This window comes from Malaclemys terrapin, chromosome 1 (assembly GCF_027887155.1).
Source record: "Malaclemys terrapin pileata isolate rMalTer1 chromosome 1, rMalTer1.hap1, whole genome shotgun sequence".
NCBI classification, from domain to species: Eukaryota; Metazoa; Chordata; order Testudines; family Emydidae; genus Malaclemys; species Malaclemys terrapin.
In genome coordinates this window covers 332,498,291-332,525,953 of record NC_071505.1, presented here as the reverse complement: position 1 = coordinate 332,525,953, position 27,663 = coordinate 332,498,291, and the positions used below count along the sequence as shown (strand labels likewise).

At 41.6% G+C, this 27,663-nt stretch overlaps 1 protein-coding gene across 11 annotated transcripts in view; it reads right to left on the bottom strand.

The window, feature by feature from the left end:
- The window catches only part of DLG2 (discs large MAGUK scaffold protein 2), a 1,481,925-nt gene that overhangs the window by 261,263 nt on the left and 1,192,999 nt on the right, over window positions 1-27,663 (bottom strand). For all 11 annotated transcript variants that reach the window (XM_054015731.1, XM_054015732.1, XM_054015733.1 and 8 more), the window contains one exon: window positions 24,931-25,033. In XM_054015731.1, coding sequence (XP_053871706.1) covers window positions 24,931-25,033 — 103 coding nt within the window. The remainder of the gene's footprint in view (window positions 1-24,930; window positions 25,034-27,663) is intronic.

The following is a 27,663-nucleotide window of genomic DNA, read 5'->3' as shown; positions in this document are numbered from 1 at the left end:
GATCTATCTTAGAATTTCACTACATAGTGGATCATCCTTTTCTCTTTCTCTCCTATCCCTAGTAACCCATTTGCCAGCTTTATCATGTCATCTATTTTCACTTTGAGTCACATGCTGCTAATGGTACAATGGAAGTTATTTTCACATTTCTAGAGGAAAACAGACACATAACTTGTCTTCCCGAGGATCCTTCACATTCCTTAATATTGTTCAGTATAACAAATTGGCTCTCAAGATCCTGCTTTTGAGTTGCCAGTCAAAATTATTCATACATATTCACCAACCTCCACATTCAGAGAACACCATAGGCCAAATTCTTCATTAGCACAAATGGGTACAACATGACAGAAGTCAAAGGAATTGTGCTTGTTTACACAGAAATTTTGGCCATACGCCTTGTTCTGAAGATTTCCCCTAGACTATAGGTCAAGATACAGAGGCAGGAACGGACATAAAGATCACTTATATTTAAGGACTTTTTAGGTCTTTAAAGTTATCGGCTGCTGGGCTCTGTCAAAAGTTCTCTGTACAATTAGCAAAAAGACAAATCACTATATCTCAGAGAAATCTTTACTAAAAGGCTTTAAAAGTCCTGCTCCTAAAGCTTGTAACAATTATAATCAGGCTGTATGGGTTTTGTAATGAATAGAAAATTTGCTATTGTATAGAAAATGGCTGCTGGATCATCTCTCTCTTTCACTGATATGGTAACTGGAAAAATCTCTGAAGAAATTACTACAACCTGCCCAGCTTTAAGGCTGTCTTTCAATCTCATCAGCGGCTGGATAATGGCTAAATGTACTGCAAATGGGATCCTGCATAGTGCATTTAAAAAAATCAATTTAAATCTTTATTTCATTTTTCCTCCTTAAAGACCCTATTCAGAAAAAATATACAACTGTAGCTTTCTGGTGTGTGCAAGCCCGAAAAAGATGGATGATCAGAAGAGAATCTGGGAGACCAACCAGGAGAAAGGCCAAAAATGAAATATATATGGCTCTGTGTACCTGCAGGAGCCTTCTTACTCCTCCCACCTCTCCGCATTAAGTGAATTGCTATCTCACCAGCTAGGAGCTAAACCCAATTCCCTTAAAGGGCCACCCCACCCTGTGACATAGTGATACTCATCTGGCCTTTGTGAAATATAATTGGTGATCTCAGTTTAATTCTCAGTGGACCCAAGTCCACATCACAAAGAAAATAAAATTGCAACAACCACCACAACTGGCACTTAGGAGGTCTTGTTTATTCATATATTTTTAACAAAACACTCTTTTACTAACAGGCAATCTAACAGCAAAGGGATTCAGGCTGGACTAGGCATGGAGATCACCCATAATGTTAGTCTCTCTAGGACAAGAGTCACGTACAATGGACCAAATTCTGATTGAATTTACAACCTGTGCAATCCCACTGAAGTCAATAGCTTTGCACACCTGTCCATAACGCTGAGAAACTGGCCTATAGGTAGGGCTGAGGAGAGGAATATGGGAAGTAGGCATCACGGTTGTCAGTGCTGAACCTGTTCTGTCTGTAAAGCAAGTCAGTTTTCCAGGCTATCGGGGATAAAATCACATAGAAAGAAATTTTCAGTACTGGGGATTTCCTTCCACTTGGAAGATGCACTTACTTACACAAACGGGAGATTTATTGCTAACTGGCTGGCACACACAGTTTTTTAAAAGCAAAATTGTAATTTATAATGTTCAAAATTAGCAAGAATTTTCTTTTGCATTAGAAAAACTGGTCTGATAAAATAGCCAACACGTCCATACTACCCATCCTATTCTGTTCACGACACTATTAAGCTGTTTCATGCTACCAGACAGTGAATGTGTCCCTTGTCAACAATCTTAAATAAGATGTCCATTCAAAGGATAGAACATCGAGCTGTACTGAGCACGTCTGGTCACACAGGAGATGCATGTTTACGGACTGAACCTTGGTACAGTATGTTTCTGGATGCCTCTGGTACAAAGGACAGTTGGGGTTGGATTTTCAAACAATTTGAGTGCTGTTTTTTTCCTCCCCTCAAAATTGGCCAGGAAGTGTCATAGTGGGAGCTGCTAGGTGCTGAGAAGTTTTGAATATCAGACCCTTACGTCAGGTATCTAAATGAGACTTGAGCTCTTCTGAAAAATCTCACCCCATTTGTAGGTTCTAAGCACTTGAAAATCTGGCCCCAATTGGGGATGCTGATTACCTGAAAATTTGCTAGCAAGCTCTTTGAAAAACTGGGCCTTAGTGATTAATCAATGGTCACTGTGACAGCAAATTTTTTGGCTTCTTTGTTAGTAAAGGCAAATGCCACATTAGTGCTGTAATTGATTCAAACCACATCTAAAACTGACTGGATTGCTAAATCCTGTCTTGCAACGACAGTGGAAACTGGTATTGACTAGATCACAGGAATGGGGCAACACTTTTTTAATCCATGGAAGGAAGAAATCAGTGCACTCTGAAAAACTAAAGTGGTATCTGATGGATAATTATCATAACAGTGTGCCAACTGGCACTAAGGTGCTCTTAGGGTCACACAAGGCAAGGTACCCATGAGACATACTGATTCAGCTCATTTCATAGACAACCTCCACCAACAGTACTCTTATGAAGTCCTCCATAAATTAAAGCTGGTGCAACTTCTGGAGGAGGGCAAGAGGTAGTGAAGGCACTGCTCACCCTCGCCCCAAGGGTGAGTCCATCTCCTCTGTCGTAGCTATCAAGGCGGGAAAAATGAGTTACACATTTCCAACAGCTGTGCTTGAAGGAGTGAATCAAACCCCAAATCCCAGATCTTACAATCTAAAGAAATGGAAAGAACAAAACAAAGGGCCAATAGGAATGATCTACCTTAGACCTACAATGTTTTGTTCTGGAGGCTAGGAGAGCTATTTATTTTGTAATATACTGGGTGCAACCACCTCAGACTAAATGATACGAACACACCAATCCCCACTGTTGCTGTACCTTCCCCTTGCCCTGTCTGTCTTCTTAGGCAATACCTATTGCATATTGCCTAAATCCTAGACTGTGAACTCTCTGGGGCAGGGACTGTTTTTGTGTTGTTTGTTTGTACAGTGCCTAATTCAATGGGGTCCTGTTTGGGGTGAATAGGCACTACTGCAATAGGGGGAAAAAAGGATAAAAAATAGTAATAATGGATGACAGCATTTTAGTGACATACTTAGTGTTTAAGGGATTCTCAATACAGGGCATCAAGTTCAAGAAATGGCAGTAGCTAGGAAGCAGCTGTAGTTTCTAGTCTATTCAAATCCGGTTTGAGGAATTACGTTAGCTTTAAAGGGACCTTATAGATAGTGAGTTCAGAAATAATTCTAGTGTCATTCTTAATGTCAGGCAAAAAAGCCAGTCACAGATTAGGGGTCATAGAAGTAGGATACAGCTGGATGGGGGAGGGCTATTGGCTCATCTGTGAGCAGACTTAACCTGAATGAATCGCTCCTCTGTTAATGCAGACAGAAGATCCCCAGGTTTGCATGGTGTTAAGAGTTCTTTTTGGACAGATGCAGCCTGTTGGGATACATGCGAACAGGAGGAGCATCACAGACACAGAGCTGTGGGAATGAGTATAAACTAAAAGACAGCTGGAAAATCACAAGCATATGGGGCAGGGCTATTCCAGTGCCAGGAAAAAAGGGGAAAAATGTATCAGAAATGATTAAATAAGAGGCAGAGATGAGAAAATACAAGGCAGTGAAACAGAACAGTAATGTTTATTTTGTTCATTAGTTTCTATCGTGCCTATTCCAAAGCATGTGGGCAATGCTTAATTTGTAATGAAAGAGGTGCCGGGGCTCAAGCAATTTTTTTACATTCATAATTGATGCAACAAATGCAGAGGTGCTGTGGCTATGAACTGCCAAGCCTAGAGATGCCAGGGCTCAGCTCTGGCAAGCTCTGGTACAAATTAAGCACTGCATTTGGGACACTCTACACTAGTTACAACAATGAGACTGATAAAAAAAAGATCATGTTAATTGGATCGAAACAGAAAATAGAGAACTGAGATAAAATTAAGGTCACTCAGGGTAAAACCTTGTGATGTACTTGGATGCAGGACCCATTTAAGAGAAAATAATGGAAGTAAAAATGCATGCAAACAGATAGATCTTGGAGTAGGGGATATCAAAGCACCCCAAATATGCATAGGCTAAACACTGAAAGCGAGGAAATTGGAGAGACTGGAAAGGTAGGATTAGGTCATTGAGAGACTGAGGACTCTATTGGAACTAATGCCTAGGTGGAAAAAATCGTTATAGCTGAGATATAGAAGTATATGTGAAGGTTATATAGCTAAAGTAATGATTTTCTGTCTCATGTAGCCGTCAGGAAAGCAAAATTTCCCTCCCACAAAACATTTAAATTTTTTTTGAAGGAAAAAAAAGAGTCCCAAATGGGGACAAAAATTTGAAATTTTTTGATCTAGAAATGCCCTTTTTGGGCAATCCAAAAGTGATTTTTCAGCTTTCTCCCTGGGCTACTGACTGGAAGCCCTGGCTGAAAGGCCGCCCACCAGGTCTGGAAGCGCAGGGATATGGGGGGGTACAGAGGATGCAGCCGGGCTGCTGAGGAGCTTGGGATTCCAACAGCCCTGGCTTTCAAGTTTACTGCAGGTTGCCAAGGAGCCCACAGATACTTTGAGTCCATCTGTGACACAGGGCCAGAAAGGGTTACACAACCTAGCGGGCTAATTGACTCAGATTCAACCTTTCCAGGCATATTAGTAGATCGTGTTTGTGTTTTTGTGTGTTCTCGTATATATTGTTAGAGGTTAAAAATGTAACCAAACAGTTTCTATTTATTGCTGTATTCTGTTCATTCAGATATCAAAAGAAGATGTTAACATCTCTTTGAAGTTTGTGGTAAATCACCTGCAAATGGCGGGAGATAAGCAATTGCCTTATGTTAATCCTTGTAGCTAATTACTGGTGATGCTTAGGAAATAGACGGTTACTTCAATAGCCTATTGTTCACCAAGGATGGCATGCCGTTTTAACAGTCTAAATATGATTTTAACCTGATTTTTTTCTTTCCTGTACGCCAGCCACTGTCGGAAGAAATAGTTCTAGAAATAAAAGCTATTAAAAAAAAACATTAATTGGTCAGTAACTTACTTAGCAGAGATTGAGAAATAACAAGAGCAATTTAGTGAAAGAAGAGGGCATAGATAAAAATCAGAGAAAAAGAAATAGATGTGAGGTAAAAACAGTCTCAGAAGACAGGTATATTTTTTTTTTTTACCAGTCACCCTACGGTTCCTCCCTCCCATAGCAGATAAATAATAGTTTAAATCTAAAATCCAAACCCCTAATCATAAACCACAGTATTACCCTGTTATTAGAAAAGATTACAGTCACACCGAGTCATGCAAAGCCTGAATGACTTAGTGATCCAACTGAAGTCAATGGAATGACTTGCATATGTAAGGCTGACTCATTGAGTAAGGGTTCGTAAGATAGGTGCCCCATAACCATAATACTGATAAAAAAACTACTTCTGTTATGGATAAAGATGATGTGTAGAAAACAAATGCAGTAAATTGCACCTTTACTGATTAATAGCTGGATGCAATATTAAAATGTGCAGAAAACTGTAATGATACTAGAGGACCCAATTCAAAATCTATGGTGATACCTTTTCCTGGGGGAAAAAGTATAAGAAAGAATTTTGCTTTCCAAAACAGTATGGAATACCAATGTAGCTGTCAGAGTGCCCACATCTTCATCATCTACAATGAACCAGAAAGAATTCTGGATCCAATCCTGCAAGGTGCTGAGTGCCTAGAACAGTGGTGTCCAAACTTTTCCTGTCACGCCCCGCCTCCATTATTCCACAGTTGGCACAGAAGAAGAGCTTGGGCTGAAGGTGGACCTTGGGGTAGAACTGGGGATTGGATAGGAGCTGGGACTAGAGGTGGAGCTGGCTTGGGGGTGGAGAGGGAATGAGGGCAGAGCCAGGCTGGGGGTGGAGCCGGGGAAGATGGAGCTGCAGCTGGGGCTAGAACTGGGCTAGGGGCGGAGCAGGGGGCAGCGTGGACCTGGGTTGGGGGCGGAGCTGCAGACGGGGTCATAGCGGGGCTGGATGGTGCTCCTTCCCTTGCCCCCCAGGGGGGCTGGCTCGGGCCTGCTGCGCACCCCCTGAATGTTCCTCCATGCCTCCCAGGGGTGCATACCCCACAGTTTGGGGACCTCTGGCCTAGAAGGATATGGTCCCAAATCCTAACAACTCCCTCTCCGTACTTTACCAGTAGTTCAGTGAATGTGATGTCTTTCTGGAAAAACCTTGCTGTCATGGGGTCAAAAACTACTTAAGAAGGGCAGATCTTCAGGGAGTTAAAGTGGCAGCAGCTCACATAACTAAGCACAAATCTCAAGCATACAAAACTCCACTCCTTTTTTGTTACTTTCCCTGGGAGACAGGTGAATGAGAGCTGTTAAATACTTTTTTCTCTGGATTGAGTAGAACTGAAGCAAAGCTTCCTATTTAGTTGTAATTAATTTTAACTGACAAAATAATATACATGTCCCATTTGATCTCTACTCCATTTTAATTAATGATGATTTTCATAAAGACTTGTATTCTTATTATGTTTGCTTGCATCACAGTAACAAGTTTCTGTTTGCTTTAATCTGTTCTGTTAAAGAAAATGCTTCCTTAAAGAAATCCTATGATTACTGTGACCAGAGATTCAGATCAAACACTCAGACAATCTATAATTACACTAATTTCTCCTGGCCAAGGCATTCTACTGGAATGCGGAAAGATCTAAAAACTTACTGCTAAGTTGCATCTCACATCTGATACAAAAATACTCTTAAGGCACTGGGACTGGAGGCTCACTGTCTAGAGTGCACAGCTGCAGCCCTTTCTTACAGCAGGTTATTTATAACTCCTATCAGATTTTTTTCAATAGCATAAAGGGAAGTGAATGAATTTGCACAGACTGAACACTGACGTCCTGACTTACTGGAGGGTTGTATTCCTTTTCCACTGAACAAATACAATAGGGTAATTCAATCATAGTAACAATCAAATATGACTGGAGATAATAAAGAAAGGTATTTTAAAAATAATATTAAGCAAATCCATGTTTTCCCTGACACATATATGCTCACCATCATGGGAAATACTCAGGGCCGCCGAGAGCAGGTTCGGGCCCTCAGGGCGTGGGGGGGGAGCTGCCGCACGGCTCCCCGGGTGGAGGGGTTGCCTCAGGGCAGCGGGGGGAGCTGCCACGGGGGGGGGGCACCTCAGGGTGGAGGGGGGCGGGGAGCTGCCGCAGGGCTGGGGGGGGGGCCACAAGGTCCTGATTACATCCCTTCAATAGAGTTCTAGAGTTTTTTTTAAAAAACAAACGATATAAAAAAGTATTGATTTCTTTTAAATTTTATAGGTTTTCAGAATAATTTCTATAGAATCACCATAAATGGATATCAAACCCTTAATGATTTAACCTCAATTAAATTCTATACTTCTTTTCCATATGGGGCTGACAATAGAAGGAAGAAAAAAAAAGTTCTGTGTGGTTGAAACATTTTCCTCACTAGGATTTGTTTCGTCAGTTCCTTTTTCTGCCAGTCTCTCATGATTCTAAAAAAGCTATGGACTTTTAGAAGAGTAAAATCAAAGTTAAAAAGAAAATGAGCCTGTGGATGAAAAGTTGAATGACTCAGAAGACCCCAGTTACTTTGCTCCATCCCACCGAAATCTGAATGAAAGAATTTTTATTTCTGTGCCTGTTTGTTTTTTAATTGAAACAAAGTCTTGAAAGTATCATCTTAGTATTTACTTACCATTATGTCACTGCCTATTCTTGTAGGCTGCTTTGTTGAATCATCTGGATTAAATTAACTGAAATCTAACTAACTGATACAAAGAACAGATAGAACAATTTTCTCCTGCTCTTTTGTATTAACATTTTGTGACGTGGGAGGTAATAAACTTATGTTTACTTATTAGGCTCCTGTTGATTACTAATGCTGTAGGCTTTGTTGTTGCAAAAATGATGAATATGACAAACAGTTTTGATTCCTTATTGGTAATTGTATGTTAAAATTCTACAATACAGAGAGAAATAGGTTCGTATTTATTTACCATATTGTTAACAGTTCTCAGTTTTAAACATTTTGGTTTAAAACTAATTTTACTGTCTAATTTGTCATTCTAATTTGACTGAATAAGAAAATATAGTTTTGGCTTAATTCTTGTGTACTAATAACTAATATTTATGACTGTATTTAATGCTCAAAATATGCTGACAATTTTATTACTATTAATTGATTTTTCCTGTGCCTAAAACCACAATAGGTACTTTGCAGCACAGACAAAGATATGTTCACCATCAGGACACGTCTTATAATCTAAAATCCTGATTCAGCAAATTACTGACTACACCAGGGTTTCGCATGGGTATGGGGTTTGTCCACATAGAGTAGTGTGGAGCCTTATTTTATATATGATGCAACAAGCAGCACTGTCAAACGGTATGGAAGGGATGAGGTGAGAAGGGTTACAGAAACAAGGCCTCATAGTAACTCATGGGCACATTTGGTTCAATTTAAAGTTCTATTTTTAACAGTTGTCACTAGTTACAGAATCAAAGGGTTAGTCTTCAGTGTGAACTTCTTAAGCTACAATGGAAACCGTGCCTATTAATTGTTAAGTTCCAATGTGCTGGCATAGAACTAGACACAAAACTGAAGTTCTTGTCCCAAATAGTTTACAAATCTAGAACGCTAGCAAGGAGACAGGATGCACTGTGAGGGAAAGAGTTTTGGGGGGGGGGGGGGCGGTAATACATTAATACATTCTGTTGTTAATATCACCTCATTTTTTGTGCGCATCATGGAAGACATGAGTCTACAAGTGGGCTTTGAGTGAAGAGCAGAGATGAAAGTAAGCTGGTCCGGTCCGGCCCAATGTACCGGCAAGAGCCGATACACAGCCAACCATACTGGCAGGGGGCAGCTTCCCCAGACCAACAATTTAAAAGGGCCCTGGGCTCCCAGCAGCAGTCGGAGCTGCTGGCCCTTTAATCACCACCAGAGCCCCAGGGCTCCCAGCTGCCACTACCATGTGGCAGTGATTTAAAGGGCCTGGGGTTCCTGGCTGCCGCTACCGCAGCCGGAGCCCTGGGCCCTTTACATCGCCTCCAGAGCCCTGGGGTAGTGGCAGTGGCCAGGAGCCCTCAGGCTCCGGTGGCGATTTAAAGGGCCCTGGGGTTTTAAAGGCCCCGCCCCTTCTGACTGAGGCCCCGCCACTTCTGCCCGAGCTCCCTCCCCACCTTGCTCAGGACCCCTGCCCTGTGTGCCAGTAAGTCCCTTAAGTTACCTTTACCCCTGGTGAAGAGAAAATGGTCTCTTAATCAAACAAAAGAAAGCAAAACATGTTAAGGTTTGGAAATGCAAAAACGGCAATGGCAGCTCTATTGAGAACAATGGGAGATGGTGGCCATTTGGAAAGGGGTATCTTAATTGAGGGCAGCCTGTGATCTCAGTCCCACTGAAAACAATAGGATAAGACAGACAGTTTGAAAGAGGACAATTTTTTTGTGGCATGCTCTGAAGGAGAAGATAAAATAGTGGCCTCTGATGAAGAAACTTTACAAAAAAGAATTCAAAAGAACTGACACCACATGCTAAATTTCTTAGAAAATGCATTTAATTTAACACAAACGAATACACTTACTTGTAAATTCTCTGAAAATTAATTCATTACTCAACAAGTAAGTGCTGTAATTTTGAGGAGGATACACCATTCTCTTCTTTCATAGAAGAGATAGAATCCCTGATTTAAGTGGAAAATTCAATTCAGCCTTAACTATAGAGCCATATCAGGTGCTGCCATAATTTGAATATTATTGCCTACGGAATGTACTTATCAATGGGTAAAAAAATTCAAAAGCACTTAGGACAGAAGAATCCTATTCACTGTTACAGACCAGGGACCAAATGACTAGGAAGCAGTTCTGCAGAAAAAGACCTAGGGGTTACAGTGGATGAGAAGCTAGATATGAGTCAACAGTGTGCCCTTGTTGCCAAGAAGGCTAACAGCATAAGTAGGGGCATTACCAGCAGATCGAGGGACGTGATCATTCCCCTCTATTCAACATTGGTGAGGCCTCATCTGGAGTACTGTGTCCAGTTTTGGGCCCCACACTACAAGAAGGATGTGGAAAAATTGGAAAGAGTCCAGTGGAGGGCAACAAAAATGATTAGGGGGCGGAAGCACATGACTTATGAGGAGAGGCTGAGGGAACTGGGATTCTTTAGTCTGCAGAAGAGAAGAATGAGGGGGGATTTGATAGCTGCTTTCAACTACCTGAAAGGGGGTTCCAAAGAGGATGGATCTAGACTGTTCTCAGTGGTACCAGATGACAGAACAAGGAGTAATGGTCTCAAGTTGCAGTGGGGGAGGTTTAGGTTGGATATTAGGAAAAACTTTTTCACTAGGAGGGTGGTAAAGCACTGGAATGGGTTACTAGGGAGGTGGTGGAATCTCGTTCCTTAGAGGTTTTTAAGGTCAGGCTTGACAAAGCCCTGGCTGGGATGATTTAGTTGGGAATTGGTCCTGCTTTGAGCAGGGGGTTGGACTAGATGACCTCCTGAGGTCCCTTTCAACCCTGATAGTCTATGATTCTATGAAGTAACTTAGGAGTCCAAATCCAGTGTCCAAAGAGACTTATTAGGGACTTAGGAGCCAACATCTCATTGAAAGTCATTTAGACATTTTTGAATATTTTACCCATTTTTTCCCAATAAATTATCTAAATTCTTGAAAGTATAAAGAAACTTTAAAAGCAATACATAATTAAAATTGGTTTAATATGTATTTTAATTGCACTTATACAGGGTCCTATCCTGCAGACACATATTACCAGGGAATGCTTACAACCATTCCCTATGTCCCCTAGTTAGAAGTAAAATCAGAGTGCTTGTGGTAATAGCATGCACTAAACTTGGTCATGAGTATTTTCAAGATCAGGCCCCCAGCTGCCTATCCACAGATGACTGCCTACGCTTTTCAAACATTAAGGGGATGATACTGACATTTGTTCTGTGTGCACTGTCCTCACTGAAGTCACATGCACTTCAGGGTTAGAAGAATGTGTCTCAGGAGTAAGCCATAAAGAGCCTGTTCTGTATCTTACTTTAACTCACAAAGAATGCTGTACGGTCTTTGGTGAATAAGAAATGCTGAACAGGACACTAATTAACCCTCATAATGCTCCTCTGAGGTAGGAAAATATCATCATGCTCCATTTTACTGATAAAACTGATACAGAAAGCTGAAGTGCTGCTGAGATGACAGGATAAGAATCTAAAGGAAACAGACAAGAAAAGATGGTAGGATAAGAAGTGCAAAAGTAAACAGCAGAGTTAGAAACAGAACCCATGATACATGCTGGCTAGTCACCTGCTTGAACCACAAGACAAACTATCCCTCTCCTGTTGATACTGCCAGCACAGACAATATTGTTATTGAAAATTCTTCTGGTAGGGAATAAAGGAAAATACGAGAGCAAACCTCATAGGACTTGAAAAAAATCCGTGCAGAATCCTTCTTTCCAATAAGAATCAGGTTAGAGGATTACATCACTTATGTATATGAATATAGTCCGACTGAACTCGATATAAAGTGATTCATATATGTTAGTGTTCTCAGGATTGTGGCCTTAGTTAAACAGCCATGATATATTTTCAGCACCGGATAAATGTACAGGAAATTGAACGTTATCCTTTTCTGAACAAATCAGGAATCTAATCTAATAAGAAAGTTATATTTAATCAACAGAAAAATATAAATTATCTGGCTTCTTTTACGGTATCCATGATTTTCTTGTTGTCAACAAGAAATTAATTGTAAAGTCTATAACTCTGTTGGAGCTCCTTTTGGTTTCCCCTGTATTAGAGCTTTAATCTCACACCCAGAATTTTAATACATCTGCTTTTGCACCCATAAATCATTTTATATTTTAGAAAGTGGATTGTTCAGTAATTGCAATGTTATTTACTGCACTTGCTATAAATGATTTAAACAATAGTGAGCCTGCAAATTAGGAAACAATTTAGGAAGGCTTGAGAAAGAATAAACTGTAATTATACACATCAATCAGTAGCCATTGTTTCTACCTTCATTACAATTATTGTCAACACATATTAAAACCAACTCTGTGGACTAACTGCAGCTAAATGAATTATCATTAGTGTTTCAAACTCAATCTCTCAGGTACCCCTTGGTTGGCAAGAGCTTGAAATTCTACAATGGGCAGTATGCTCAATTCTAGAAGGGGAGAAGGAAGCTCCTTCTGGCTGACCCAGGAACTTCTCTGAAAGGCTTCAAAAAGAGCTGACTACATCCCTCCTCAAGTAAAACAGTGGGGATTTAAGGTTAACAATTGTGGGAAAAGCCTCTGAAAGTAAAGCGAATCTGATATTAGTCCTATTAAATTACTGGGGTTAATATTCACATACAAGAATCAATTTTTTCCATTGAAAATTACTTTTGACTGAAAAATTTTGAGCAGTCCTCTGGCTGACTTCACCCTCAGCTGCACTGGCCAGTACATGGGAGGGTGGAGTCAAGATTCTGCCAAGTCCAGCCTCTATCCACCCACTTACACACACAGGTGCCTTACAGACCTATATTCCTCTGCACAAACAAGCAACAATCTTGCCCTACATAGATATTAGTATTATAGTCACCTTGCTTCATTCCTAGTACCATTACCTCATTTCATAAAGTCAATAATACCACTCTCTTAATTCATATCGTTTTGTCTAATGTTGTTCAAATAAAATATTGATAATGAATATTTATCAGTGCAATGCAGTTGGCATGCCCTAAATAGCTGGCATATTCCTCTGCACCAGTGTCACCGCCCTACTCAAGCTCCCCTGGGGGACACTCACCAGGCTGCTATGATTTGGTCTCTCCACATTGGACTGCTCTTTACCTTACCTTTGCCTGGATAGGCTTCCCAGCACTGTCTCTTTCCTTGACTTCTCTGGCATGTGTCCTGGGCACAGACTCTGTCTGTTACCCCATTCACGGAAATGGGACCTCATGATCCAACTGCACTGGGCCCCAAAACCAGTGCTGACCCCCAAGACACCCCAGGACTTAAGCACACCCTTTCCCAGAGCTCCAACCTTGTGAGCGCTCGGGTTTACAGTTCACCTCTCCAGGGACAGGATATTTGAAAAAAATGGACACAGACTTCGGATAGGTTTCTAACACAATTATACTTTACTTTAGACACTGTAAGAAATATTACAGGTCTAGGTAAAACAATAAAACACACCTGTATGGCATCCCTGCCTCCATTTCCTCACTGCTCTGGAATGTCCTTTTAAGGATTCCAAGTGCCCTCTCCTGGATCTCTCTTCTCATGGTTTCTCCTCGGGAGCATGGTCAAACAAACAATCAAAAAAGACCCTTCTCCCTCCAAAAACCCGTGGCCTTTGTTCCTAATTTTCACCCCCTGCTCTGATACTTCTGTCCCTTTGTTTTCCTGTTTGGAGATTTTCTACTCTCCACTCCCCATCCCTGCAGATACAGGTGATTGAACTAGGTTTCCAACTCAGGCATTCTTCTTAGCATACCATTGCCCTATCAGGCCACAATCGTTAAGGTTGACAGCTTCTTTTGTTTAGTCTGAAGCTTCTTCCAGACGGTGTGGATGCTACATATCAGGGACCTCATCAATCCAGGACTGACTCACTACACATTGCACTGTTCAACAAGACAGCAATTTCCTAAATTTATAAGTTATACATAGGTTCCCCAGATTTTCACAATCAGCTTTTCTCATCATGCTACAAGTAATTCTATTCTATTTAGGGCCTTACAACTTAATATCAAATCTAAAGTCTCTAAGTTATGACATTAGTGAAACAATACTTTATTCCCATGCAGGCTAACTCCTAACATTACATTTCCTTCACGCAGTTATAAAACTGTGAGGAAATTTGCACTGAAATTGATATACAAACACTGAGTGTTCCATCAGAATACACCATCCTCCAAAGCCTGCATAATAAATAATAGTAGGCACATATATAAGTCTTTATACTTTCAAAGCACAAACATTAACTAATCCTCACCACACTTTCGTGAGGTCAGAATTCAAGTATTATTGATACATTTATAGAAAGGGAAACAAAAACAGAGTTTACAGTGAATTATATAAAATCCTGCATAGTCAGTGACGAAGTCACAATTAGTACTCAGGACTTCTTGCTCCCCGGCCCATGCTCTGTCCATTAGACTATGCTGTCTATCTATCTTCTAGCAGAAGACCTCATAATTTTACATTGCTCTTGAACTCACTACTAGAATGACAAGCCACTTTTGAAAGAGGGTTTGGAGATAGGCCTATAAGCAAAATAGTTTACAAATCTATTGGTCTAATTCTACCTTGAGGATGGATATGGCAGATTTTCAACAAATTTGTACAACAACATGTATCTTTAGTAGTCAAATACTGTTCATGGCATAATGTATTAGCATTAGTGTAAGCAACCTACATTTTAGAATACGTATGTGTGCTTTGGGGTTAATGGGGCTCACATTGCAGTGGTTAGGAGCTTTGCCTTCAGTTGGAAGAGGCTCAGAGCCCTTGTTGATTTTCACTCATACACACACACAACCTCCCTAATCTTGGATATGATTTTAAAAAGTGACTAGTGATTTTGGAAACCTCATTTTTTGGGTGCTCATCTTAAGACATATTAAAGGGACCTGATTTTCAGAGGGTAAGTGGGCCAGCACTTTCTGAAAATCCAGCCCTTTCAAGGAAAAACAATTCCTTGGCTAACCAGCAAATGCTTCTAACAACTCAAAGGGAGATGAGCTCTTTGACTTTGTCATGTCTGTTTGAGAGATACCTGAAATAGTGTTTTGAAATCTGAGCATGCACCTGAATTTTGCCAATAGCCTTTTCTTTTTTACTCTCTCTCTACTACCCACATTTTCTGATGCATCTGCCCATATTTTTTAAATGCATCTGGTGTTCCAATTTAGCACCTGGAAATGCTCTGATTTATTCTCTAAGTCTCATTCTTTTAAATATTCTCGTATGCAATTCTCTTATACAAAGCTACAGATGCCATGTAAATAAACTTAAATACAGTATATTCAATTATTTAAATATATTTATGCAGCATGCCACACTGAGATGACAATTAGAACCAATATTTAGAAAACTCATTCAGGATTATTTTGTGCATGTAAAGTGCTTTTAAAGAAAAGTGCTGTATACAGAAAGCATGAGGTATAATGATAATTTTTAAAATCACTTTTCCTTGCAAATCTCAGGGGAAAGTACTTACAGATGTCTAAGGTGAACATTTTCAGAGCTGCATTTCTGAAATTAGGCACCTAAATCAATAGTTAGTAATCTAAATACAACTATCTGACTTTCCAAAGAACAAATCAACCACTGAAACTCAGCAGCTTTAAAAATCAGGCCATTTTTATTTAGGTGTTTAACTGGATTTAGGAGATTAGCTTTAGGCATCTAGATTTGAAATTGTTGACTTTAGTATCTTTGAGCCATCCTCAATTTACAACCACAGAGGAAGTAATTGCATTCAATAGACATTCCTGCTTCTAAGAGAAAATATATTGTACAATGTAACTTGCTATGTTTTTCGGGGTATATGTCACCAAATCAGTCCCCCGCCATTGTAAAGGTCTCAGGCATCGGTGTACCTCAGTCCCTTCTATTCTCTGCCTGTGGCAAACAATAGATTAGTTGCTGGAAGGCTGTAATACTTTAGTCAACTCCAGGTTATTGGGCTCACTGCAGAGATAACTGGTGGGGTTTAGTGGCCTGTGATGTGCAGGAAATTAGATTAGTTGATCTGGTAGTCCCTTCTGGCCTTAGACTCTCATTCTGTAACGCATTTATACATTTATAGAAGTTTAACTCTATACATACACAATTATAATATGCCTTTTACTGACTTTAATTTCATGTCTTAGCACTGCAATGTTAAATTTATTTTAGATTTTTATTCCACTTTTCAAAGCTTTTACCTGAATTGCTATCTTCGGCATTAACAAGGTTACTCAAGCTGGAGAGAGAGAAGCTGGAACTGAAGAAATCATGGGTCTGTAAATGCAATGACCCATCATGCAAAGGTTTATTCCACTAAAAAAAGAACAGATTTTTTTTTTAAGCTGACATGACAGATTGCACTTTGGCAATGATTCTTTAGTTGATAAAGAGTTAGTAATGACAGCTGAGCCTAAACTTTACGCTTATTTCTCCTGGTAACTGTCAGAGTAGCCAAAGAGGCTATTAGCAGGCTAAAAAGAAATGAAGTTAGTGACAGCCAAAGATGGTACACGAAGAAGCAATCACTATAGGAGCAGCTATTGTAGTAACTATTATTTCCATAGGTTTGCTAGTTGACGATAGCCAGATCAAAAATATGACACCACTGTTTAAGAGGCTACTTTGATGCTCCAGAGATATGCCCAATCTCAAAACTTGTACCATGCGACAGCTGTTAGATGAGCCATTACAGGTGCCACAGGTAGCTCTTGAAATCTGACAGGGTGGCACCCTGATGTCATAATCATGGCTTTTGCAGATCCTGTGTAAATTTCCCCCAATTTGGGCAAGTTAGGTGTCAGTTCACACATGATTAGTAAAGACTTTTTAGAGTTTGGCAGCTAAATTCTTAGGAGAGTGCAATTCTTAGAATTGAGCATGCTCCACCCCCACTCAACTTTATGTGCAACCAAAATGCACATGCACCAACCCCCCAGAATTAAATAGCATGCTCCATTCCTACAGCTATAAGGGCTGAGCAGAACTTTCCCCTGCAATAGCTACTCCTGGCAGCCAGGAGCTGCTGTGGCAACAAGCAGAACTGAGAACAGGGAAACTGTGTCTCCTGTCTTATCAATGCTCCCACTACTGGTGCCTGGACAGCGAGAAGAAAGCAGAAACTGTCTGCTTAATGCAGAAGGGTGAGGGACTGGGACTAGGCAAGATGGCTAAATACTTTGCCTCCGTTTTTAATGAGAAAGTTGCAGGCGGTGACAGGTTGGCTAATGGGAACAAGGATAAGGAAGTAGAAATTACTACATCCAAGGTGGAAGCCAAAGTCAAACATCTTAATGGAACCAAATCGGGGTACCTGGATAATCTCCATTCAAGACTATTAAAGGAACTGACACATGAAATTGCAAGCCCAATAGCAAGGATTTTGATGAATCTGTAAACTCGGATTCATACTCTATGACTGGAAAGTTGCAAATAGAGTACATATATTTAAGAAAAGAAAAAAATAAGGTGATCATGGAAACTAATGGCCCATTAGTTTAACCTCAATTGTATTCAAGGTCTTAGAACAAATTTTGAAAGAGAGAGTAATTAAAGACATACAGATGAAGATAATGGGGACAAAAGACAACATGGTTTTATTAAAGGTAGACCGTGCCATACCAACCTGATTACTTTCTTTGAGAAGATAACTGATTTTATAAACAAAGGAAATGAAGTAGATCTAACCTACCTGGATTTTAGTAAAACATTTAATACAATTCCACATGGGAAATTATTAGTTAAAGTGGAGAAGATGGGGATTAATATGAGAATTAAAAGGTGAACTGTCAGGCTGGAGGGACGGTAACAATGGAGTTTCTAAAGGATCTATCTTGAAATGAATCTTATTTAACATTTTCATTAATGACCTTGGCACAAAATGTGGAAGTATGCTATTCAAATTTGCAGATAACACAAAGTTGGGAGATATTGCCAATATGGAGGAAGACTGGACTATCATACAAGAAGATTTGGATAACCTTGAAAACTGGAGTAATGGAAATGGGATGAAATTGAATAGTGCAAAGTGAAAGGTTATGCGCTTAGAGACTAACAAAAATATTTGTTATAAATTGGGGACTTATGAGATGCAGCCACAAAAAAGGTTAATGCAATCCTAGGATGCATCAGGCAAGGTATTTCCAGTAGAGATATGGAAGTGTTATTACCTTGTACAAGGCACTGATGAGACCTCATCTGGAATACTGTGTGTAGTTCTGGTCTTCCATGTTTAAAAAAGATGAATTCAAACGGGAACAAGTGCAAGAAGAGCTACCAGGAGGATCTGAAGAAGGGAGACCCTATCTTATGAGAGGAGACTTAAGGTGTTTGGCTTGATCGGTCTAACAAAACAAAGGGTGAGGGGAGATATGATTGCTCTCGATAAATACATCAAAGGGATGAGCACCAGTGAGGGAGACAGCATTCAAATTAAGGGCCAATGTTGGCACAAGAACAAATCAATATAAATTGGCCATCAACAAGTTTAGGCTTAAAATTAGATGAAAGTTCCTCACTATCAGAGGAGTGAAGTTCTGAAACAGCCTTCCAAGAGGAGTAGTGGGGGCAAAAAAACCCCAACGTGCTTCAAGACTGAGCTTGATATGTTTATGGAGGGGATGGTATGATGAAGTTGCCTATAATGGCATATGGGACATTTGTGACTGCTATTACCACATATCTCCAATGGCTGGAGATAGGACACTAGATGGGGAGGGCTCTGAGTTACTACAGTGAATTCTTTCCCAGATGTCTGGCTCATGGCTCTTGCCCACATGTTCAGAATCTAACTGACCACCATATTTGGGGTCAGGAAGGAATTTTCTCCAGGTCAGAATGGCAGAGACCCTAGAGGCTTTTTGCCTTCCTCATCAGCATGGGGCACAGATCACTTGCTGATCTGAACTAGAGTAAATGGTGGATTCTCTGTAATGAAGTCTTTAGCTCAAGATTTAAGAACTTCAGTAACTCAGACAGAGGTTATGGGCCTATTACACGAGTGGATGGGAGAGGTTCTGTGTCTTGCAATGTGCAGAAGGTCAAATGAGACAATCATTCATAGACTTTAAGGCCAAAATAGACCATGAGAACATTCCCTATCCTGCCTTGAAAATCTCAACCATTTTTATTTTTTATACCCCATTATAATTCATTTAATTTTGAGGGCATTTTCCCTCCCTGCATCAAAATTATTTTACTCACTTCTGTTGCGAATTATTCATGGGAGGAAGAAGAGTCCAGTGACTATACAGGTGGCTATACAGTTTACTACTGCTCGGTACATTCCACTGGCATTGGTTGAGACTTGTTAATGTTTGTAAAGCTCTATAATATCCTCAGATGGAAGTTGCTATATAAGTGTCAAATATTATTATGCTAACTCAGTGGTGGGCAACTTGCAGCCCGTCAGGGTAATCTGCTGGCGGGCCAAGAGACAGTTTGTTTACATTGACCATCCACAGGCACAGCCGCCCGCAGCTCCCTGGATGGTCAATGTAAACAAACTGTCTCGCGGCCTGCCAATGGATTACACTGATGGGCTGCGTGCGGCCCGTGGGCCGCAGGTTGCCCACCACTGCGCTAACTTCTTAAATAGCTTACAAGTTTTGAAAAGCTGCATGCAGCACTTGTACTGACTTCACTGGGAGCAGCACATTCAAACCAGCACTGGGCTTTGACAATGCACAATGTCTCCTTTGCTAGGTAATAAGGTTAGCTTGGCACCTGTCACACTCCTTAATACTTAATTTGCCTTGGAATTTCCTCAGCATCAGAATTCTCCAGCATTGGAGAATAACTACTGTTTTCTGGAGTCCCCCTCATCACATCCTTTAATATCACGGTCCTCAGCTCTCACTGTAGTTGCTTTCTTTGTACTTTGTAAAATACCCGTAGCTATTTTTGGGTGAATGGCCCATTAAATTATCCCATGAATAAGCCTATTTCTTACTACAGCAAAGTGTCCTAGACTTGCAGGGAAGATCTGGAGTGCATGTTTCTGATTTTTTATTATACTACAGATTCAAGAGCATTTCTGCGGGAAAGCCTCAATAGAATGGGAATTCAACTTTAATTCAGAACATCTTGATCACTCAGTATATGCACCAATGTCCCATTATGATGCATGGAACCTGTTTGTCTCATCTGTATCATCCCTTCTTTTTAAATTATTCTTCTAATCAAAAATACATTGGATTTTTCAGCCAGTGAAATCTCCCACTCAGCTCCAGGAGCCAGGCAATCCGTTAAAAATGATTCTAAACGTTTTTACTGTTACTGACTTTACAATGCTGGCATTCTCCAGCCAGCCAGATGAACACCGAGGACGAAGACGGGGTGTTTATGCCTCCTTCCCCATATACATGTGTTCATATATACTCTTTTCCCACACACACACATAAAATATACTTTAAAAGTGTATGTGTGACACACAGTCTTTGTACTCTGGATTCTCTGAGCAGACATGCACACACAGAGGCACCAAGATGCTGAGGGCCCAGATCCTCATATATTAGTGTAACTCCATCAAAATCAATGGAGCGACACCAATTTATATCAACTACAGAAAAGACCCCGAGTATGTGTGTATGTATATTTAAATATATATCAAGACAGCTTGCCACAGATGTATAGATAAAGCCATTTACATTTGCAGTGTATTTTATATCTACCTTATTTCTGTAACATCCAGAAGGGCTAGATGTATGAATCATGCATATGCATTAAAATTATACCAAAACAGCAGACTCATCAAGACATGCGTTTACATTTTTGAGGTAGCAAGTAGGCGGTAATAGTGGGGGATAAGAAGTAACCCAGAAGTCATTCCATAAGGAAAGTACAACAGTGGTGCTTAGAAATTGTAGTCTAGTATTTTAAAAACATAAGATTTCTCCCTCCTCACCCCACCTACAATTCAGATACAGATGTAAGACAAAGAAGGGACTCCTATAAAAGCCGATGCAGGTCACATGTGAACAGGCAAAAAAGTGTCTGTAATAATACTTAACATGAACTCCAAACTTCAGAGAAAAAGGAACTACAAACATGAATTATCTGTTTCACTATTTTAAGATGCTTTTAACTACAATTATAGCTCTAATAACTACCATTGCTAATATCAGCAAATAAAGATACAAGTGTATCAGAGAGGATAGCTGTCTCTGAGATTCCCGTTCTCACCAAAACTCAGATAGTCAATTACTACTCAACATACTCAGCTTTCCTCAAAAATGTATAGTGCTGTATTTGTGCCAACAAGCAGCTAACAATGCGAATAGGGATAGAGTGCAAATGTACTCATTTTAACAACTTTTTGGCCCCTTCGGCGTCAATTGGTCTAATTGAGTTGTAATTAATGAATGTCTTCCCTTCATACCTGCTGCTACAGTAAGGTGTTAATTGATTTGCTTGAAAGATTTATAGCACACGGAACAGCTGACTGGCTTAATGGTTTTCCCAGGGATTGCTGTGAGGGGACAGCTGCAGAGATACTGCAATGCAGCACAGCACAGAGTTTCCAGACTACTGACACTGAATATTTTGCAAAAATCTGAGGATTAAATTCTGTTTACAGCCCTGTACTGGGGATGAATGGGTGCAGCTGAGAGTAGAATGTGGAATTTATCTCTTAGAGGATGTCTACACAACAACTCGACACGCGCGGCTGGCCTGTGCCAACTGACTCAGGCACGCGAGGCTCGGGCTGTTTCACTGCTGTGTAGATTTATGGGCTTGGGCTCTTGGATCCTGCAAGGTGAGAGGGTCCCAGAGCTCAGGCTCCAGCCCACGCCCATAAGTCTACACAGCAATGAAACAGCCCCACAGCCTGAGCCCTGCAAGCCTGAGTCAACTGGCATGGGCCAGCTGTGGGTGTCTAGTTGCTGTGTGGACATACCCTTAGTGTTCCCAACCTAGAGGCCAATATTTTCTTCCCCCACCTCTCCTCCATTCAGGATGAGTTGTCTATATTTAAAGCATAGTTCCCCTTCCTTTCAAACTGTATCAGTTACACTGACCACAGAATTTTACCGTAACTCCTTCCTTACTGTGCTGCAGCACCACCATCACCACTAAAATGGGAATACATACTATCCAATGGAATTCGAAATGCTGAAGATATTTCCTTTACTCCCAATAGGACAACTGTGGGTGAACGCTGACTTCTTAAAGAGAGCCATTGAACACGCACATGGCCATGCCCTTTTAAGATGTGCCTCATCTTACAAGTACTACTCAGGACATACCAAGTAAGTCCTTGCTGCAGAAGAGGATGAATGGCTCCTTGCTGGCTGTGCATTTTTACGAAGGCACTAACTGGCTTTAAAAGGAGTTTGAAAAGATTGCTATTCAGGAAAAAAGTGAGGGCAAGCAAAAATGTTTCCATGAGTATGGTTGTCAATGTGAAAGCATGGATAAAATATCAGTGAGTGGGCCCCCCTCATCTTTTTGATCGACAAGTTTTTAATCGCTTGTATTCGTTTCTTTACCTTCAACTAGCAGCTGAGTACACGAGTAGTCTCATTGAAGTCAATGGGACTGCTCTTCTGCTTAATGCTAGGCAGGTATTGAAATATCCAGCTGAACTGGAGCTGCAGTAATCATTATGGATCATAGAATTATAGAAATGTAAGGCTGGAAGGGACCTCAGGAAGACATCACGTCCAGCCCCTACACTGGCGGACCAAGTAAACCTAGACCATCCCTGAAAGATGTTTCTTCAATCTGTTCTTAAAACCCTCCAATGATGGTGATTCCCCAGCCTCCCTTGGAAGCCTAGTCCAGAACTCAACTACCCTTACAGTAGGAAAGTTTTACCTAACATCTAACTTAAATTTCCCTTGCTGTGGATTAAGCCTATTACTTCTTATCCTACCTTCAGTGGATACGAAGGAGATGTTACTACCTTGTACAGTAACTGCAGTTCTTTGAGATGCATCTCCCTGCAGGTTCTCCACATCACATGCATCCCATGCATCTTCCACTGGAGATTTTCAGTAGCAGTGCACATTTGGCCGACGCATGTGCCCTACACAACCTCATGCTCCACACCAAGGCTATATAGGGTCGGGCAGGTGACCTGTCCTCAATTCCTTCTCCTCTGCAGAGTCCCCCAGAGGAAACTGGAAGCAGAGGGGAAGGAGAGGGGATAGTAGAGCACCCATAGGGAGACACACCTCAGAGAACTCCAGTTACTGCACAAGGTGAGTAACCTCTTCTTCTTCAAGTAGTGCTCCTATGGGTGCTCCATTTCAGGTGACTAACGAGCAGTACCCACAGCTGGAGGGGGAGGCTTTAGAGCCGAGTCCAAGACTGAAACAAGACTGCATTCCCAAGGGCAGCATCTGATCTGGAAAACTGGATGGTTTTTCAGGTCAAATTTGCGATAGCTTTGGGTTGACCAAAACTGCATTTTTTAGCAAATAAACCATTGATCCAAAAATGTCACCCAATTCTAGATGGCCCACCTCACCTTTTTATTTCTTGTATTTTTAGTTCCAATTCTGTCCTCACTTTTCTTCTTCTTCCCTCCCCACTCTGTTTTTATCTTCCATCTTTATAACTTTGTCCCATACCAATTTGTCTATTTCTGTTTCAGAGAGGTAAGGGAAATAAAAAAAGGCATGTGTGTGTAAGAAAGACCAAGAAAGAAAGAGGAGAAGGGTTGGGGAAATGGAATGCTCTCCTGTTTACCCACCAAAACATGTTTTATTTTTGCTAGCCTCTGCATTTCCTAGTTCCAGGCAAGATGAGAAATGAAAATGCCTCAATAACAAGAGAAAAGCTATTCAGCCTGATGGCAAGCTCTAGAAATCTTGCAATAGAACCCACTTATATAAGATTTCCAGGCAACTCTACATACTCAAAAATGCTTCGCAGTTCATATAAGGTTCAGATAAACATTTGGATGCTCAAAACAAACCAAGTGAGAACTCTGAACCCATTCACCACTATTACCTCCTCTTTTCCTTTGCACTGCAACTGTAGGTTAGAGGGTCAGTTTATAATATCGCAACAACTATGTATTTTATGCTCTTTTCTTTACCACATGAATAGTAACTTATTGAACCATTAACTCTTTCCTCCATTTTAATTGCCGATCATCAGCTGGTTGCTCAGAAAGCTGGCACATTATGCACTATTGTTTACCATCCAAAAAATCAAGAGCTGCAATTTTACTTGTGACTTTCTGTAATAACAGTCTAAATTGATATTTATGTTCCTATTAAACTGGAAAAGATAAACAAGACAGCAGCAACTAATGGGAACCAAGAATACATTGGACTAACATTTCATTCAAAATCTTCTGTCAAGAACTTTCTGTAATACAATTATTTTTACCCCTTCTTCCTTGATCTGAAATTTATCTATATCTATATATATATACAATCACACACTAAAACAATTATTTCATGTATATAATAAAGTATAATATTTGAAATTTTGTTTGCTTCTAATTCTCCTCTCTTTTTCTCCTTACCTCATCTTTTTCCATAGTATCTGTCTTAATTGCACGTTTTCTGTTTTAATTTTAAGTTGGGGTGGGGGAGTCTGAGTCAGAGCATGAGAAAGGGAGTGAGTGAGAATTTATTATTTATGAAAAGTGGCAGCTTGACAAAGCTTGGTGACTGAAGTCCTCAGTTTAGCCACCGAAAAGGTACAGCACGGAAGTACAACTGGCCCACCATTGTGTCTCAGTTCTCACACGGAGGGACCACTTTCTAAGGGTGAAAAGGTACTTCACTCCTTATGTCTATTCAGCCCTTGGTATTCCTGAGATTATCAGCAAGAGGTCCCATGAGCGCCACATTTGAGGACAGTTAGTGTGAGGAGGACATCTCTTCATCCACCAGGCAGTGGAATAAGACCACATAAGTCATCACACACAGGGTGCCAAAACACCACCGTTTTATTCTGTATGATTCTTATCTCCACTTTTCCCCAATTTTATTGCTTTTCCTATTCTTGAAGTCGTGCAAGGTAGATGACATTATTCTTCCAGCCAAAGAGCATCAGATGAAACCCAACAGCACTTCTTAATTGGACAGTAAATCAGTGCATTGACTTACCTTCCGGCTGGTATTGTGCTACGATTGTTACTATCTGCCCTGCTCCTTTCAGTGCAGCTGCAGCCTGCTCATGGGTAGCACCCCGAAGATCAATGCCATTCACCTGCAGGAGAAATGAAAACAAAAAACAACCATCTGAACTTGCTTCATAATGGATGGAAAGCCATGGAGAATCTGCTTTAATACTTGGGAAAGGGCATTGGGGTAGGGAGGGGGAGAAACTCATGTCATCAGTGTTCAAGAACAAAGACAAATTATAATAGACTCATATGAAGCTACTTATGATTGACCAAGATCCTTTGCCACTGGATCAGACTACTGTACATGGTGTTTATAACACACTGATCTGCGTTACATTCGCCGGAGATGGCTGCCGATCTTGTTTTCTGCTCTCTTAAGTTCACATTTTTCTTAATCTTTTTTCTTAAAATCTTGACCAATTTTAACTTGACTGAGCACAGTGGAAAGGGAGTCCTGACAGGAACCCAGCAGGGACACACCGATCCTGCTCTTGCAACACTGGTGTAACCTTCACCTGCAGGGGGCAGCTTCAATGTGCTCCACTGATGGGAGACATTCTATCAGCAGAGCATCTGCTGTAGCAGAGCCTTGCTCTACCATACCCCAGCCCTGAATGCCTCCTTCCTGTTCCCAACATGCCTCCTCCCCATCTTGCGCTGGACAGTTCAGATGCAGGAGGGAGGTGGTAGCATAGGTGCAGTAAGCAGCCTAGCCACCTCTGCCAGCTTTACACAGACTGGAGATTTTCCACGGGGATTTCTCCACTAGTTTAACTTCACTTTGGGTTGTATAAGCAATGTAACACGAACTTAGCCGACAGAGAATCCAGCTCTAGAGGTTTGTGGACACTTCAAAACCTGTTTCATGTACAGAGCTAGTTGGTGATACATGTTTTGTCAGCAGCTATCATGAGGAAGTCAGCCAAATTGCACACAGAGTGGGAATGTGCTAATAAAGTTTGCGGATGACACAAAGCTGGGAGGTATTGCAAATACAGAGAAGGACCGGGATATCATACAGGAAGATCTGGATGACCTTGTAAACTGGAGTAATAGTAATAGGACGAAATTTAATAGTGAAAAGTGCAAGGTCATGCATTTAGGGATTAATAACAAGAATTTTTGTTATAAGCTGGGGACTCATCAGTTGGAAGTAACAGAGGAGGAGAAGGACCTCGGAGTATTGGTTGATCACAGGATGACTATGAGCCGCCAATGTGATATGGCCGTGAAAAAAGTGAATGTGGTCTTGGGATGCATCAGGCAAGGTATTTCCAGTAGAGATAAGGAGGTGTTAGTACCAGGGCCGGCTTTAGGCCGATTCCTCTGATTCCCCTGAATCGGGCCCTGCACCCAGTAGTGAGCTGGAGCCGGTTCCCAAGCTCTGGCAGCTGTCCGCCCCGCCCCCAGCCCCCAGCCCCAGCTCACCTCACCTCACCTCCTCCTCCTTCCCTGAACGCTCCGCCCCCCTTCTTCTCCCCCTCCCCTGCTTCCCGCGAATCAGATGTTCACGCGGGAAGCCTGGAAACAAGTAGCGACAGGTAAGCTGGGTTGGGGGGGGGGGTGCAAGGAGGGCTCTAGGGAGGCACGGCGCGGACCAGTCTGGCTCCGGCCGAGCTGCTCCCTCCGGCCCGGCCCTGCGGCTCCGGCCCAGGCCCCGACTCCGACTCTGGCCAGGCGGGGCAGCTCCGGCTCCGGGTGGCACAGCTCCAGCCCGGCTCCAGCGGGGATAAGCAGCATGGTAAGAGACCGGGGGGCAGTTAGGGTGGGAGGGTCTTGGGAAGGAGTGGTCAGGTGACAAGGAGTGGGGGGGTGATGGGTTGCGATTTCTGAGGGGGGCAGTCGGGGGCAGGACTTGGAGGGTGTCGGATAGGGGGAGATGTACTCACTGGGCGGTTCCCTACCAGATCTTCGGCAGTGGGTCCTTCAGTGCCGCGGAAGACCCGGAGCACCACCAGGTGAGTCATCCCTGCTGGGGCCCCAACAAATCGGGCCCCGCACTTCCTAAAGCCGGCCCTGGGTGAGACCTCATCTGGAATACTGCGTACAGTTCTCGTCTGCCATGTTTAAGAAGGATGAATTCAAACTGGAACAGGTACAGAGAAGGGCTACTAGGATGATCCGAGGAATGGAAAACCAGTCTTATGAAAGGAGACTCAAAGAACTTGGCTTGTTTAGCCTAACCAAAAGAAGGCTGATGGGAGATATGATTGCTCTTTATAAATATATCAGAGGGCTAAACAACAGGGAGGGAGAGGAATTATTTAAGCTCAGTACTAATGTGGACACAAGAACAAATGGATATAAACTGGCCATCAGGAAGTTTAGACTTGAAATTAGACGAAGGTTTCTAACCCTCAGAGGAGTGAAGTTCTGGAACAGCCTTCCAAGGGGAGCAGTGGGGGCAAAAGACACACATGGCTTCAGGACTAAGCTTGATACGTTTGTGGAGGGAATGGTATGATGGGATAGCCTAATTTTGGTAATTAATTGATCTTTGACTATTAGCAGTAAATATGCCCAATGGCCTGTGATGGAATGTTAGACAGGGTGGGATCTGAGTTACTACAGATGTCTTTCCTGGGTGTCTGGCTGGTGAGTCTTGCCCACATGCTCGGGGTTTAGCTGATGGCCATGTTTGGGGTCAGGAAGGAATTTTCCTCCAGGGCAGATTGGCAGAGGCCCTGGGAGATTTTCGCCTTCCTCTGCAGTG